Genomic DNA, 16,428 nt, shown 5'->3' with positions numbered 1-16,428 from the left:
TGAATAGGTGACTTTATTACACATACTCAAGTGCAGAGCATTTCCCACGTGTTGATAAGTGCACTTCCCTCTTACCTGAAATTACGACTCCTGCAAAAATGACAAGTGCTAAGAAAATAATCTGTGGCTCTTTAAGAACATTACAGGCTAAAACTGAATAGAAGATGTTTCAGGGGTGCAAGGTGCAGCTCCTCTGTTGTATAAAGGATTACTCACGAAGCGAGGTGACAGGAAACTATAGGTTCGACAGTTTGGCTGTTTGAGTTACTTTGCCAACCACATGCAATGAGAAACAAAGATCACCTCTCCAAAAAATTTACAGGAAATTCTAAAGAGTATCACTCAGAAATCTGAAAGTAGACAAACGAATAGGCTGCCGGTATTTAGTTAAGGTTAAGATGACTAAACCATAAAAAAAGTTTTACACAGTGAAGGGTAAAAGTCTGCACATCTTTAGTAAAACACTGGAGTGTCCATATCGGTGACCCCTATAAAATCACACATTTGTTTTATTTTTATTTCCATTATTGTTATTTGTGTCGATTGTGACTCATCTTTTTATTTGCCAGTCACATTCCATTTCATCTTTATTCATGGGTGTGCAGGCTTTTGTCCATGAACGGAAGTGTTACACTTTCACTGCTGAAGCAGAACACATGCTGGCAGTATGATGCAGCAAACATGAGCAATGAAGGTTTACAAATAAAAAATGTTACATTAGGTGTATCATGTGCAACATGCAAGCAAGATATATTATGTGAAAGAAGGAATGCTTTCTCTATTTAAATAGAAATGTTAAATTACGTTGCACCCAGAACTACCCAAAACAGCCAATATCATTTAAAAGGTCATGGTTTAAATGAAATGCCCATCATTGCAATGTACTCAAGTTGGATAATTTCACACCTTGGTCAAATCAATACACAGTACTTACAAAACATTTGGTGGGTGAGTATACTGTATATAATGTGTTTTAAATGTAAACTAAAATACCTTACAGAAGACTGGGGGTTGGATTGTTTTAGGCTTTGTTTAAAAATACTTTACAATGGAAGGTGTTCCAAACATTAGCAGGATGACTTTCAGCTATCCTCTTATTTCAGTCTTGAAATGAACCCCCAAAGCAATGGTTATTTCAAAGATTCATTGATCGCATGGCCTCTAGCTTGATTTTCACTAGCAATTGTTGACAGTTCCTCCCTTGGAAGAAAACTGAGCTCTGAAATACAAAGCTTCAAAAGTCAAATTGTAAATGTACACCTACAGTAACACTGGAACTGTGGTCAAATTACACATATTAAATGTTACAAACAATTTAAGTACTGTGGTATTAGGGACACAAAGTTAAGAGGTATTTATTAATGAAAAAGTGAAAAATGACAGGAGCTTAAATTTTTTTTTGCACAAAAACAGTACATTTATTCAAGTGTTCTCCAGCACAAGTACATAAGAAAGGAGCCTTTTCTTCTTTCTGGGCACTGAAAATAATGGGACGAAGGCGGACTGAGTCTGACTGCTACATTGGTTGTACGCACTGACCTTTAGAATAAGTATAATTCATATACAGCTATGTCACGAGAAATAGTTACACAGAAGTACAATAGAATCACTGAGAGAAATATAGAGCAATTGACCTGTAGTCTCAGACTTGTGAAATGCACGTTATTGTTGTCAATAAATATCGAAGCGACGGTAAAAATTACAGTCCAATGAAACAGAATCTAAAACAAACAATAAAAAAGAAACACTGACGATCCTGCTGCATGGAATGTAGGGTAAAGAAGCATTGCTGCCAGGGATCAAGCAAGTACATATGTAACAGTAAAAGTTATTACCAAAGGGGTTTTTTCTAATTTCCAATATGAATACATGATTTTCCCACAGATAAGCACCAACTACAATGTCTAGGCTAAAACACATGAATCTTTCCATTATTTTTTTACTTTTTATTTTTTTCAAGTACAAAGTTAAAATGCCTTTGTTAATATATTTGTATAAGAGTAAAATAATAGTGCTTTTTTCATAACTACGAGAACTTAAAAACAGTCATTGTCAAGACAAGTTGATTTTTTTTTCCTAACAATATATTTTTTTTTCTTTTAGCACCTTATGAAACACCTACAGTCCCTCTTTTAGGTCTTAAAAAAGAAAAAGAAACAAACAAACAAACTACCGCATGTAGGGCTGTGCGATAAAGCTGAGTTTCTCCTTCTTAAAGCTGTTGACAAGTTATTGTTAAGATCACTTGACAAATCATCACAAGCCACATTTTCAATCAGACATATAAACTATTCATAAATACAAAAGGCAGGCTGGAAATCTCTCACCTCCCATTCCCACTGCTTCATAGCTTATTTGAATACAAATTAATCAGTTCTTTTTTTTAATCTAAGCTTTACTAATTTCATTATATATATTAGCAAAGAATCATATTTGTACATCTCATAGGTAATTTAAAAAGACATAACAAACAAATAGCAACAGGCGAACTTGTCTATATACAAAATCTAGGCATTGTAATTATGGAGTTGGACCAAAGGAGAAAGGAGCAAACATGATCAATATCAAAAGCTGAAGTTATTCAAGTCCAGTGCAATGTTGATAACTGTATATTGAAATATCTGCAAATGGTGCCCTTTTTTCACATTTGTTTTAAGGAGAGAAAAACAATCCTGTTTCATGAATGTAAAATTGGCTGACACTTGAGCTAAGTGGGTTAAAAATTTCCTCATTTTCAGTATTTGTGACAAGGCAGCAGAATCTGGGGGAACACTGTGTCTGAGATGACTAAGGACAACACCCTGCTTCACCTTGAGATATTCAAGTGCTGCATTTTAGTTCCTCTCTTTCAGCAATCATTAAAAGCAAGCAAAGTAAGTAGTTTTTCTATTTTTTTTATTTCTTGTGCACCAGGGAGTTTAAAGGTCAGACATATAGGCAAGTATAGTGATGACACCAGATTTTATAGCAGGAATCATAAGGAAATATGCAATTCCAGCATAGTTTTGAGGTTGGAGGGTGGTCAGAACGCAGTTATGTACCAGTAGCCAGACTCAAGCAGGATATTAATTTACACTAACCAATGCTCAGCTACAATATTTTAAGCAGTTCCTTTCTCCTATTTGTATCCCACATGCTGCACATATTTAATTTCATCTTGATATGCCAACTATAACATAGTGACAAATCCTATCCTAAAATAGAGAAAGATATGGAAAAAAAGGGGATCTGCTTTTCTTTACCCACTGAGTGTGCATGTGTATGACAAACGCCACACACATGCTCCCCCCCTCAACTAAATAGTATACATTGTTTTCCTTAAAATGATTGATCTCTTCCATTATACTTGATTAGAAAAATAATCACCCACACCCCCTTTTCTTTCACATCCATTGGCACAGCCCTAGCATGATCAAGTACTACAAGGGTAATACAGTTCACATCATAACGCAAAACAAAAAAAATACTCAAAAAGGAAGGGAGAGGGGGAGAGAAATAGAGAAAAAAAAGGAAAACATACATACAAAACAGCTAAACAAAGTTGATAATACAGCAAAAAACTCCTATAAAAAGGCAGAACAGCAATGTGAAAGCCGCACCATTATTCTTGTAGTTTGCACCTGACTGAATATAGCTTGCAGGGGCAAGGGGTGATGGTCGTGCTCACTAGGCTGTAAAACCGCCACCCTTCAACCCCAACCCCCTACAGAGTTGTACAGTAAAATGACATCAGTCTGAGTAAAACTGCAAAAGTAGTTTACTACAGCCTGTGAGCTCAAGGTTTTGGATGACGAAAAACATCGCTAACCATTTGGCTGGCTTAAGTTCGTTTGTGCTGCCACAGGCGTTGGCCTGAGTAAACAAGGCCAAAGTATTGAAAAGCACCAGTAAATTCTGTATAAAAGCTGTGGTAGAAAAGCAGTAATGGCAGATTATTTGCATTTTCTTTTTCTTCCTTTCTTTCTCTTTCTTTTCTGTCCATCTTTGTGTTTTTTTTTTACAGTGACTTCACTTGCAACTTATTGCGTTGTACGTCCCTTTCCGTGGACAAAGCCACGGGACATCACTGACAAAAAAACGAAAAAAAAAAGACAAAGAAAGCAAAAAAATAAACTCTTTTTTTATGTCGTCACAACCCTGTCTGTCGAAGTTGTAAGGCCACATGGAAGCGGATGTTTTTAATCATCTTAGTCTTTTAAAAGCACCATAATATAGTCACCATTGTACAGTAGTACCTTTAAGTTATGTATATGAACTGTAAACGAGAGGTAAAAGTGAATTGTTGTTTTCTTTCCAAGGATTCCTTAAGACAGAACCATCAAAACAGTAAAAAATGTATGCTTGATTGGTTCCTATATCTGTAAGGCTCAGCAACTGGAAGTGAATAGCATACTGTTGTGGCCCCCTGGCTTGTGCTCCTATCCATCAGAACCAGGCTGTAATGATTACAGAATTAACACACACATATATATGCTCATACACACATGCAGGATATATATATGCATCTTAAGAATGATCATTATTTCAGCTGTTCGGTATTTCTCAATCCTTCTCTTCAGAACATTTTGTCTCAGTGCTGTAAAAAGAAAGCCTTGTCTCAAGTACAGCTTGCACACATAAATCAATTTAAAAAATTTGACCGGATAACATTGCTAAAAATTAAAATGACATTAAAAAAATTAAATAGGATAAAAGAATGACGTTTAAAATACAAGAAATTATGTAAAACATCTACTTTAAATGTATTTTTTTCTTGTAAATAATCAGAGTAAAATTTCATTTTTTTCGCTTGTTTCCTGTTAAATATCAGTTCTTGTGTGTGTGTGTTTTTCTTTCTGCAAGTGTTTCGGGTTTTACAGACAGGCAAAGTACTCTTTTAGTGGTGCGAACAGGTGGCGAATGACCGGCACACTCCAAGACCTTCCCAAGAGTCTCTGCCTGGCCAGGCGGCTCATGTTGGAGACATCTGTGTAATGGACAGGGAAGCCAAACACCCTACGGGAGGGAGAGAAAGTAACGAAGAACAAAAAGACAAGGAATGAGCTTCCTGATTGAAACTCCCTTTGATGTCTAAGAACCCAACCTGAAAAAAAATAATCTATGGCCTGTGCCTCTTCTCTTTTTGAGGTGTTCTGCCATTCAGCCTGTTTGCTGATTGACCTAGACTGGACGTTTAGCACCATTCTACAGAGAACATTTCTCTCTATCACTTGTGGCAGAGCTCTGCGGTCTTAACAAGCTTTTTCCGATGTCCCTTCTTATACATCTGCGTTTACAGCGTTTTCTCCTGGTTTCTCTTTGTTTCTCCATCACCAATGCATGATGTCTGGTCAATTCAAATTACACACATTCTCATTCCTATTTATTGACAGGATGTGGTCTTTTGTAAAATGACCATATTAGTCTCTACTGCTCATATTACTTCAGTGTTAGGGTAGACATAAAATGTACAATTTAAAGACAATATGGAAGCCGTAAATTCAACTCCTTTAAAGAAAGTACTGTGCATAGACAGTCATAAAAATACATACAGATGCAGCCATTCAACATTTGAACTTTTAAATTTAAACTGTGTATTACAGCATGTTAATCATCAGTCATTAAAAAGTTGGTATATTTTATGAAAGCAAGATTGCTCATTTGGACAAAAGTACACAACCTACCTTTATCAGAAATATTTATGCATCAAAGCCTTTACTGAAGATATAACTAATAGTATTAATAATGAACGACTTTGGAAAAGCTGTAAACTCAAAGTATTACGCTGGTCCACATTCTTTCTAACAGTCATTTTAAACGAAAATACTTTTAGTTCTTTCTTTGACAAACAGGACATTAGCTAGCCAATACGATAAAGGAATAACAAAGGAATGACTTTTTTTTGCTATTTTCTTTAGCACATTTGTACAAGCACTTGGAATCTGTCCAAGCCCTACTTTGTCAGGCATTTTCTTTTACTGCAACGGACATAAAAACTCCCTTGCTTTTAACAGAGCGTTCATAATTTCATAATTGATTTTTCATCAAATCAACGCTTTCTTTTCCCTATACCAGATATTATGGAACCACTTCAGAAGGGTGTCAGCCAAGAAAAAATACACACCGTATTCCATTTCTCCCTAAACATTTTAAGCATCGAAGTCTTTAACTAACATGTGAAATAGCGTGTAAAAAAGTGATAGTTTTAAGCTTTTCTGCTAATATAATATGGAATCGCGTATCTAAATAAATTAATAATGATATGATTATATTCGTGTACTGCGACATTTCTTTAAAAAAATAGAATAGCAATATTATGGACAATTAATTGACTTTTATATTTCTAAATATCACAACATGATCAAATTTAAGTCATTTTAATAACAATGAATAGTCACCTACTGTATGCATTACAATATAAACATTTATATTGATTTAAATCACGTTTTGATTCAAATCGCAAACGCGTGTTTAAATATATGTGTTTTTTGATTCACAATCAGACAAATGCAACATACTGTAAATTGATATCTTTGTCTTCTAAGTATCTTAATAAACTTTCAGCATAGCTTTCTCCCCGTTTAGATTTATTTTTCTTGGGATCTTGGGATCAAACGTGGAAAGATTAGATTGTAATCGTTTTTATTTTTTAAATACATTTTAGAAAAGTGTAATCTATACTAAAAAGCTGTACACCACCTGCTATAAAGATACATATTGTAATATGTTTGGGCTCGGATAGGACGGACACAAGAACTCAGACTTGCAGAGTTGAATCTCAACAAAGCAACAACAAATCTCAATATCTTGTATGAATTATTCGTAATACAAACCAAAAATAGCCCGCAAACTCTCTCAAATTCCTCCAATTATCGTAATCCCACCCCTTATGCAAAATCAAACCCTCCTCCCATCCCAGTTTATCCTCTTTATCATAAACAAAATCTACCTCAATTTTCAACATAAAGCATTACACAAAATCAATACCTCAACACTCCATACTCAATAACGGTAATTCACAAACAGCTAGAACATGTAACTCCACACTCCCAAATAGACCTAATTTCCATAACCCCGCAACTTATGCAAAACCAAAATCCCTCCCCTGTTCTCTCTCTCTGCTGGCATTTGTAATCGCTTTTATTTTTAAATAAATTTTAGCAAAGTCATGTATTTTAAAATTCTTAAGATTTCTACATTTATGTTTTTATTTAGTGGTTTCATTAGTGACAAAGGCTAAACTTTCTTGGAAAAATGTATTTTATGTTAACCATGTTTGCTATTAATTAATTTAGGACTAGAATATGTTAATTGTCTTCCAATGAAAGAAGGGTTCCTTTCGCCGTAGTCGGGTTGACATTAGAAGCTTGCCACGCCCGGACTGTTACACCAACGCATTAGCATGTTAAAGCGATTTCATTGAGGAGCCTAGCTTTCCTAACTAGTAAGTACGGTACTTACTGGGTGGTTTTGGAGGGGGGGAGGTGTCTTTCGCTGGAAATCTCGCCCCCTTCTACTTTGAAAATACCTGTGAAACCGGTTTAATTCGTCACAGCCAGCACTCCCGCAGAGAGGGGGGTTATACTTGCAGTGTATCGATATACAGTAGATGGGAAAGCCAGAGCCAACCGCTACGCCGCCCATGTGTTATGCTCTTCATTAATGTCTAAGCCGGAACACATCATTATATCTCATTTTGTATTTCTATAAAAAAAAAATCGTTTGCCCAGCCTAACACTATTGTTGTTATTGTTTTTATCCTGTAAAGCGCTTTGAGGAGCCACCTTTAAAGGCGCCATATACAATAAAGTTCATTATTATTATTATTGTTAATTTGTTGGACAGAGAGGTGAACATTATTACGCAGAAGACAAAGATAGCGATTTACGTTGCATTGTGCATTGTGCTGCTGCAATACAGTTTTAAATAATTAAAAGTCTAAACAGTATCAGCTTTATTTATGGGTTTTAAATAAAGGCGATTTAAACGCAATTTAAATCAATATAAATGTTTATATTGTAAGGCATAGGTGACTATTCATTGTTATTAAAATGACTTAAATTCGATCATGTTGTGATATTTAGAAATATAAATTTGTTTGGTGCGGGGTGCGGAACCAGGGAACTATTTACATGGAAAATGGGCGTTTCCAAGTGCTTGTACAATCGATGGAAATGTTCAAATAAATGTGCAAAAGAAATAAACAAAATAATCATTTATTTCTTTATCATATTGGCTAGCTAATGTCCTCTCTTTGCTAGTTAGTGGCTGTGTTTCTGCGTTGGGTAGCAACGGGTGACTATGTTCTCAGGCGGAAGATGTAAACAGCTTAATTTTCGTGTTAAATAATTTTTTAAAATTAAAATTCATTTTATACAGCAATCACATATTTGGGTACCGTTTCATAAAACTTTCATGCTTAAAATGTTTAGGGAGAAATGGAAGACTGGTGTGTATTTTTTCTTAAACATACACAGTACAGTTTACATACAGTAATGTTTATGTTCCTAAATTAATATCATTTATGACCTTCAGATGCGTTATGCTCCTCTTCTTTTTATGCTCAGCTACTAAAATTTCCCTTTAGTGGTAAAATTTCATATAAATATTCAATACTAAGCAGATTAAAATGTGCACAGTAAATAGATTAAATGATTAAATATTTTCACTACCGACCAATGCACCACAAGTGCCCCTGTTGGTCATTTTAGCCAGCCAATCACTTACTGTGGTGCCCTTCAGTGGCTTTCCCGTACCGTGGGTTTGTACCGTGCATTTTGAATGGCTGCATCTGTACAGCACGGGGTGATATTTCACCAGATGTTTTACTTGAATGATCATGTGATGGGAAGATTTACTATTGGACATGCTTCTTTTTTATGAAGCTGCAAGCCTCACCTCCTTCACTACTGGAACGTTCATAATAATAAAAGAAACTGCAACAGAGTAACAAAAGCATCTTCTCACATGCAGCACATCAACTACAGCTCTGCCAGAAACAAGGCAGAAGAGACTCTGAGACTCTGAGATGTCTTACCTTTCCATCTCAGTGCACCACAGAATGTCCTCCTTTTCATTCATGTAGACGGGGAAGTGCTGGTCTTTGCCCTGCTTGATAGAATTAGACCGAGTGGTGATGGTTCTCACTTTGCTGAACTGAAAGAAAAACCAGTGCTTTAAAATGAACAAAAAGGTCTGGCTTTCACAATGGACTGAATGGGCAGTGCCTCCTCGGCAAGCCAAGGATGTCTGCACAAGAGATCTCTAACAGTGAAGGCAGAGCTCTACTGCTTTGCTGCATAAAAGCTTGTCAACATTGTGAAGGTCTTTAATTTGATTAATTGTTCCATGTTTTCCTTTCAGTGTTGCATTTACAGCAAGTCAGGTTGTTCTTTTGGCACTGTATTACTACAATGTTACCATGACACCGAGCAAGCAAACCAAGATCCTGCAGCAGTGTGGCATATCAGGTAGAACTCTAGACTCGTACTGTATCTACAGTATACACAGTAAGATTGTGGGTTCATATCCCAGGTAGATCCCTTTTGTTGTGCCTTGGAGCAAGCATTTGGAGCTCAGATTACTGAAACAAACCCAGCTTTATAAATTGTTACCAAAGATTGTTAATATGTCAGGCAATGATGCAGTATAATCTACAGTAACCCCACTTTGCAATATTTCTCATTTTTAAATCATATGCATTTTCTGGAGTGTTAGACTGACTGTTGTGACAGCCACAGTGGCCAGAGGCTAGGTGAACAGGCAAGCTTTTAGAAACATTTAGAAAATGACCACATCATTCTAGGGAGGTCAGTGGATGGTAGAATAGAAAGGTGGGTCCCACTACAGGAAAAAATAAGACTCTATAGGCTTACTCTCTTTCATCTACTGTACCTACGGATGAAGAAATTGCACTGTGAGCAGACTTCAGCCTTAACAGGTCAGAAATCTTTCTGGTCATCTCAGAATTTAGGAAAGGAGCTGCTGTTTTAAAGATGTGGGAATATTTCCTTTTTGTGATCAAGATACTGTATCTACCAGGTAAAATAAATAATTGACTTGTACAGTATTTTAATGCACTATTTGACAAAGGGTAAAAGAGTGGAGATCAGCAATCAAAATTAGTCTTTTGGTTAGTATCGGTTCAGACAGTTATTTTGTCCTGAGTAGGATCTCCTAGTTGATAAGAAGCAGTCCCTTTCTGGCATAAATCGTGCCTAAATTACAGGGCACAATCTGTAATCTGTTTCCTGGTTCTGTGGAAGGCTGTGGCTAGGTACTCACTGTTATTGCAAATAACTGTACTTAATGGTAATAGACATTGTATGCTGGGGTTTTTCTGTTCATGCAGTAGGTGTAATTAAATATGTTCTCATCTTAGATCTTGCTCGTCTTAGAAACAAAAACAAAAGTGGTATTCTCTGATGATAGAGATTTGTCATTATTACCTTTTAAAATTTGTTTTCTTATCTTTTAAGGTCTTGGCTCATTTAAGCCCCAAGACAATACTGAGGTGTTTTAACTATAAGATTTTAGAAGGCAATCTGTACATGCAACTTAAAGAAGACTCTCATGGATACCAAATCAGACACACAGATATTTTATTAACCTAATGTGTACCCTTCACAATGAAAGACAAGATTTTACTTCTAACCTGTCCAAGTGATGCCAAACAGTGATTAATTAAACATGTTGGCATCTGACAATGGCATCTGTGTAATCTATATATTTAGTCAAGAAACTTTCTATGTTTTCAGAGATAATTCCCTGAAGTGTGCTTTCTTGTCTTCATTTCACCACTTACATTCACATTTTCCTTTGTCTTTTTAATATTTTCTTCTATCAATGAACACAAATCCATTTAAAAATAAAGATTCTGACAAGACCTCTAGTGATCAGGCAGGTTAGTAAAACAAGCATGTCCCTTCCAAACTGAGACTCTGCACAGAACAAGTACAGGAGTAAAGTGTTAATTACTGAGGACTAAAATGCATTAAACCTCACTGTTAATTTTATTGTACGATTTTTCTAACCCATGATGTGAACCGAGTCTGTATGGAGGGGTTAATAATGCTCCTAGCCCTGCACTGCTCTCAGTGTGTGGTCTAAGACTCAGCTGTCAGGGCTAGACCATCAATGGAGCTGCACAGCAAGAAAGAGCAAGGCTGTCAGTAGCACCTGAAGAGAGCCTCAAAACAAATGGAACCAAAACAGAGTCTCAGCAAAGCTTCTGGAAAACCTGACGTTACATAATTTCATACATTTCATTATTTCAAAGACAACATTCTCACAATTTTTAATGCTGTCCCTTTCTACACTATGTCTGTAAACGCTTCACCCCCTACTGTATGGCAGTTTTGAATTATGTGTGTCTTCTACAAGACTAGAATTATGTCTCCAGTCCCCTTACCATGGTGTACAGTATATATTTCATGTCAAGGATAAGAAAATCCTTTTGTGCTAAAAACTCTTTGGTGCAAATGCGGTTAATTTGCAAGAATAGTGCGTGTACTTAACCAATGGTTAAGAACCAGTAGATGTACTGTATATTAGAAAGCACACTTCAGAGAGAATCTGCTGACAGCTCATATCTGCTTCTCTATGAGGTACAAATTTAAGATACTAGCTGGATAGGGTCCCGTGTGTTTCAGACATATTTGCAGAATACAGAAAATCAGGAAAAAAAGGCTTTTTTTTCAGAGAAGATGAACATAAATGGTCTAGACACTTGGTGATTGAATTTGTTCTGACCTGGCTCACATTACATCTCTTACTTGCACAAGAGCATAAGCATAGGCATTAGCATAAGCATGATGGATGAGCAAATTACAAGGATGTCACAGGTTCCACACACGCTGCCGAGTGCTCCTGGGCTCACCTTGGCTGTCCGACCATGCTCCAGACAGTCCTGCAGATCCAGCTTGTCATTGGTCATGGCCGCCAGAGGTCTGCACACAGGAAGACAGGACACAGGGAGGGAAACGACTTGAGCTCTCTTCACGGACCTACAGTACAACCGATCCCCCTCTCCCCCAATTTAACCTCTTGCATGGAATGCTCTGCTGCGAGGTTACTTTGAAGAAATGTTTGTAGCTTGGGATTTAAAAAATCTACTGTTGTGACCATAGAAGGAAATCATAAGTGTTAAATAACTAAAATAAAAAAACACAGAGCCACCCACCATGACTGCAAAATATAACTTTAAATGAGAAAATATATAATAAGCAATCCTTATATAAGGTGTGCAAGGCTTTCATAATGTTTTGCAACTCAGGTACATAGAAACAAGATAACGAAAACCACTTTTACTGCTCAATGCATTATCTCAACATACCTTACCTGTTCCTCCTTCAAAATAATAATTCCCTAAAAACAGAAGTTTTCTCCGATCGTCTTACCACTTATCAAAGGGGGACTTACCATCTTGAAACCTTGTACTAAAGACCACAGATTTTAGAAACTAAGGCATCAGCCATTTTCTAGGCAATAGGGCGGTTGACCCAACATTTAAAAGTCACACTCTTGGACAGATGCCTTGTGAAATAACGCACATTTTGCATCAGCAGAACACCACATCTCAACATCCCCTAGTGTTTTTGTTTGCAGACTAACACTCTGGCCAGCGAGTCATAAGACTATTGACCAGCAAGTGTAGTTATATGGCATATAATCAATTAGCAGTACACCCTTCTGGTTTCCACAAATTTCTGATCATAATCTTCCTAGGCCTAGACACAGTGCAGAATTTACTCAATGTACTACTTCCACTACTTTGAAAAAAAAGTCTGGAATTCTGGGTATCAACCCATGTAACACCACCAATAACCAGTAACAGCAGTGTTGCATCAGTTTTAAAGAGATCCAGCTTCTCTTTGCTGATCTCTACTCCGGTAATGATGTGACCAAGGTTTTTGGACAAACCCACCTGGTAGACACTGTTGAAATGCCAGAGATTTCATGGATAATGATTTCAACATGTCCTACAGAACTGTGAATCTTTTTGCAAGATTCGCAACTGTGATTTGACACTCTTGCATTATGCTCTTTAGAAAAGAGGTTTGGGGACTTACTGTGTTCAGGTATTGATTTTAAATCTTTAAATCTTTAGATCACTGTGGAATAAGGAGGAGCTGCTTCCCCTACCTCAGTAAGCCCTGTCTGCTAGGATATACTTTGCAGTTCCTTGCTTTAGCAAGAGTGAGCTGACTGCAAGTTGCTTTACGAAATAACAGGATGATCTTCTGACCAACCTTTTGTGAAATACATTTTAAATAAGAAATTATAAGTATACATGTGCTTTCAATAATGTTCTTCAGTTCAGTTCAGTTTTATAGTCATTTGCACAAGTGCAATGAAATGCTTATTTGCATCTATGCTCCAATACAAAGACATTAAGGAAACACCAACAACATAGACACAGAACAGCAGCAGCAACAACAAGTTAAATATCATACATTTTAGAAAAAGAAAACATCAGTGTGAGCCAGTGGTAGGGGTAGAGTTCAGTAATCTGACATCTTGTGGGAAGAAACTGTCTCTGAATCTGGACTTTTGTGCCTTTATGCTCCTATAATGCTTACCAGATGGAAGGAGGGAGAAAAATGAGAAACCAGGATGACTGGTATCCTTAGCGATACTTCCAGCCTTCCTGAGGCAGCGAGCAGTAAAAATATCTGATATTGAGGGCAGCTGTACTCCAATGACGGACTGGGCTGACCTGACCACCCCCTGTACTTCCGGTCAGACAACTAGCTGCTGCCAAACCACACTGTAATACCACACGTGAGCACACTCTCTATAGTGCACCTGTAAAATGTGGTAAGGACAGCTGAAGATCGACCAAATTTTTTCAACTGTCTGAGGAATTTGACTTGCATGACAGGAACGGTTTTAGTTATACTGTATAAGCCAAAAATCTTTTGAATGTATTAATTTTTTTAATTAAGTGCTGACTGTTTGGCACTCATATGCTCAGTTAAAAGTATTATAGTTTCCTATAAGGATTTCCTATAAGGTTCCAGAGTTGTTAAGTTCTTTTTTTTATATCTGACTAAGGCCTTCATCTGTAGTTATTAAGGAACTGTTTCAATATTGCTAGGCATTTTAGGAGAACATTATAATAAAGCAAGATGTTACCAAGATGTTGTTTCACTAGGCAAAGAATAATGCAAATGACAACCCAGCCATCAAATGCAACTTTTAAACCTAATGCTTTTTGGCAGCTTTTAATGGAGGCAGGTGAGATGCCTGTAGCAAAAAGAAAGCTATCAACTGACAAACATTTGGGACTTGTTATTGGCAGGCAAGTGGACAGTTTCATTTAATATATTCAGAGAGTCCACTAGGTTTTATAGGCTACCTATAATCCTCAGTGAGTAATGACCTGGAAACAGCGGTAATATAAGGCAAATAAGCTAATAAGTGATTCACGTAAAATGACGAAGAGCTCAGGGTGGAAGGGGAAGCCAGAAGACACACACCAGGAGTGAAGTCAGTGGTCTAGCTCATGTGTTCATTAATAACAGGTTCTTTAAACCAACACAAATTGGAGGTTTTCCACTGCTCACTTTCTACTGTTATTGAGAACTCATGCACATATCCATCTGTCCTTCTAAAACACATTTTCTCTGTATATGTATGTACTGTATATATCAAGAATTCTCTAAATCTTCAGCCATCATAAATTAGATTTTGTTTTTAAATGGACTTAACTTGTCAAATAAAGTTTTATATTTACATCTCTAGTACTCTGAAATTTCCTAAGTGGCTATTTAAAGCCCCTGCTTTTCAATGAAATAGGTAATTTATTACATGCAGTATCTTCACAATTTGGGTTCGCCAATTGTTTTAACTCTCAACTCTCTGCTACTGACTCCTCAACCTGCCCAGGGGAGAATGAAATGTGAATATGCTCCTGCCACGTGCGCACACCTAGAGAAGGGTTTACTGGATGTTGGATATATTTAAAGCACAAAGGCTGACTGTAAAAATAATGCTGACTAGAGGAGCAGTGCGTCTATTGGTAATGCCCCTGCCAGCCTGCAGCTATCTGGGCAAGATACAGGAGTCACTGCTGCACTGAGAGCAAAGTGGACTCTGATCAACTTATCCCAGAGCTAATGTGATGGCATTCAGCCAGCTGTGCACAGTCCAAAAGATCACCACTGTTCTCTGTCAAATATCCTTAACTTGTGATATACAGCCACAGCTTAGCATTTTCACAGGGGTTGCACTTTTCTAACCCAATTTCTACAGTTTGATCAAGGTGACAGTGTATTTCTTTGGCTCCTTATTGATCTGGGTGGCACCAAACTACTGTACACAGCTTTGTCTGCTCACATGCACCAGTATTTTTAACTCACTGGGTACAGTATTACCGAAGTGATGTGTTCAGACCAATGGATGATTGCACATAAGCAGCACCACTGTGAGACTCCATTAGAAATAAAGGTTTTCAGTTCTGGCTACCAGTTATTGAACAATATTAACAAATATTGGCACTGAGGTAAAGTGTCAGAAAATGGTAACTAGAATGATACCAGGTCTGTACTGTAAGTACAGTACGTCCAGTATGCAGGTCGATTTAAAGAGCTGGAATAAAGAAGCGTTCAGGGAGATCTGAGTGATACTTTAATAGCTGCCAATTTGTCCGTCATTAGTAAACGAAAAGTGCAGCTAATTTTAGGAATTAGTAAGGGAGGTACTTTATACTACAGGACTAAGAATGCACAGGCTTCTGGATGCTGTGTTCCGGATGCTATTGAATAACAGCCCCGATGGGCTTCCTGTTTATTAAGCTTCTAACAACATGAAGTGAATATTCCCCTCTCTCCTGTAAACTTTCTATTTTTTAAAATGAGATGCCAGACAGAGACCAGTCACAGCCTGACAGCAAGAGGGAGGGGAACCTCAGCCTTCTCTATTGTCTACTGTCTGTATTGTTATGCTGGGATTCAGGACACCAACAGTGGCTTCCCTCACCGTTCTCTCACCAACCTGTTCATACCAGGAAGGTTACCCCAGAAGTAACGAGCCCGGTGGGCAGCAGAGACCTCCTTGGCATCAATCATTACTGGGTTGCACTGTGGAGGATGGAGACAGCAAGGAGAAAGCAGTGTAAATGAACCGACCTAGAACATTGCTGACAAAGAAAGGATGTACAAAATACTTGCACGTTAAATAGTCCTCCACATAAATCAATCTGGTCATTAATCTGAGCAATATTAAAGAATCTCAGTACTACTGTTATAATGCTCTGTACTAATAATTCAAGAAGAATCTATTCTTCATCCTGTTTGATCCATAGCAGTACACCACTTAGCCACACGGTGGCAGCCTTTGCGCATGAACTAATGCTTGAAATTCAGCAACATCAGAACGTCAGCGCTGTCAAATGTGATGTCACCAATTATATAATGACAATAAATACATTAGCACGTAACCAGTGCT

At 37.3% G+C, this 16,428-nt stretch overlaps 1 protein-coding gene across 9 annotated transcripts in view; it reads right to left on the bottom strand.

Moving 5' to 3' along the window:
• Positions 1-1,392: 1,392 nt before the first annotated feature.
• Positions 1,393-16,428, bottom strand: part of dnmt3ab (DNA (cytosine-5-)-methyltransferase 3 alpha b) — a 278,365-nt gene continuing 263,329 nt past the window's right edge. For 4 of the 9 annotated variants that reach the window (XM_015348572.2, XM_015348579.2, XM_015348621.2 and 1 more), the window contains 4 exons: positions 15,961-16,061; positions 11,858-11,927; positions 9,017-9,135; positions 1,393-4,995 (listed from right to left, as the gene is read on the bottom strand). In XM_015348572.2, coding sequence (XP_015204058.1) covers positions 4,854-4,995; positions 9,017-9,135; positions 11,858-11,927; positions 15,961-16,061 — 432 coding nt within the window. In that variant the 3' untranslated portion in view covers positions 1,393-4,853. Of the gene's footprint in view, positions 4,996-9,012; positions 9,136-11,857; positions 11,928-15,960; positions 16,062-16,428 lie in introns of those variants that run through there. The other 5 variants (XM_015348586.2, XM_015348593.2, XM_015348605.2 and 2 more) reach the window with 4 other exon arrangements.

The sequence above is a fragment of the Lepisosteus oculatus genome, chromosome 2 (genome assembly GCF_040954835.1).
Source record: "Lepisosteus oculatus isolate fLepOcu1 chromosome 2, fLepOcu1.hap2, whole genome shotgun sequence".
Lineage (NCBI taxonomy): Eukaryota > Metazoa > Chordata > Actinopteri > Semionotiformes > Lepisosteidae > Lepisosteus > Lepisosteus oculatus.
Note: the sequence above shows the minus strand (reverse complement) of the source record. Positions and strands in the feature narration are given on the sequence as shown.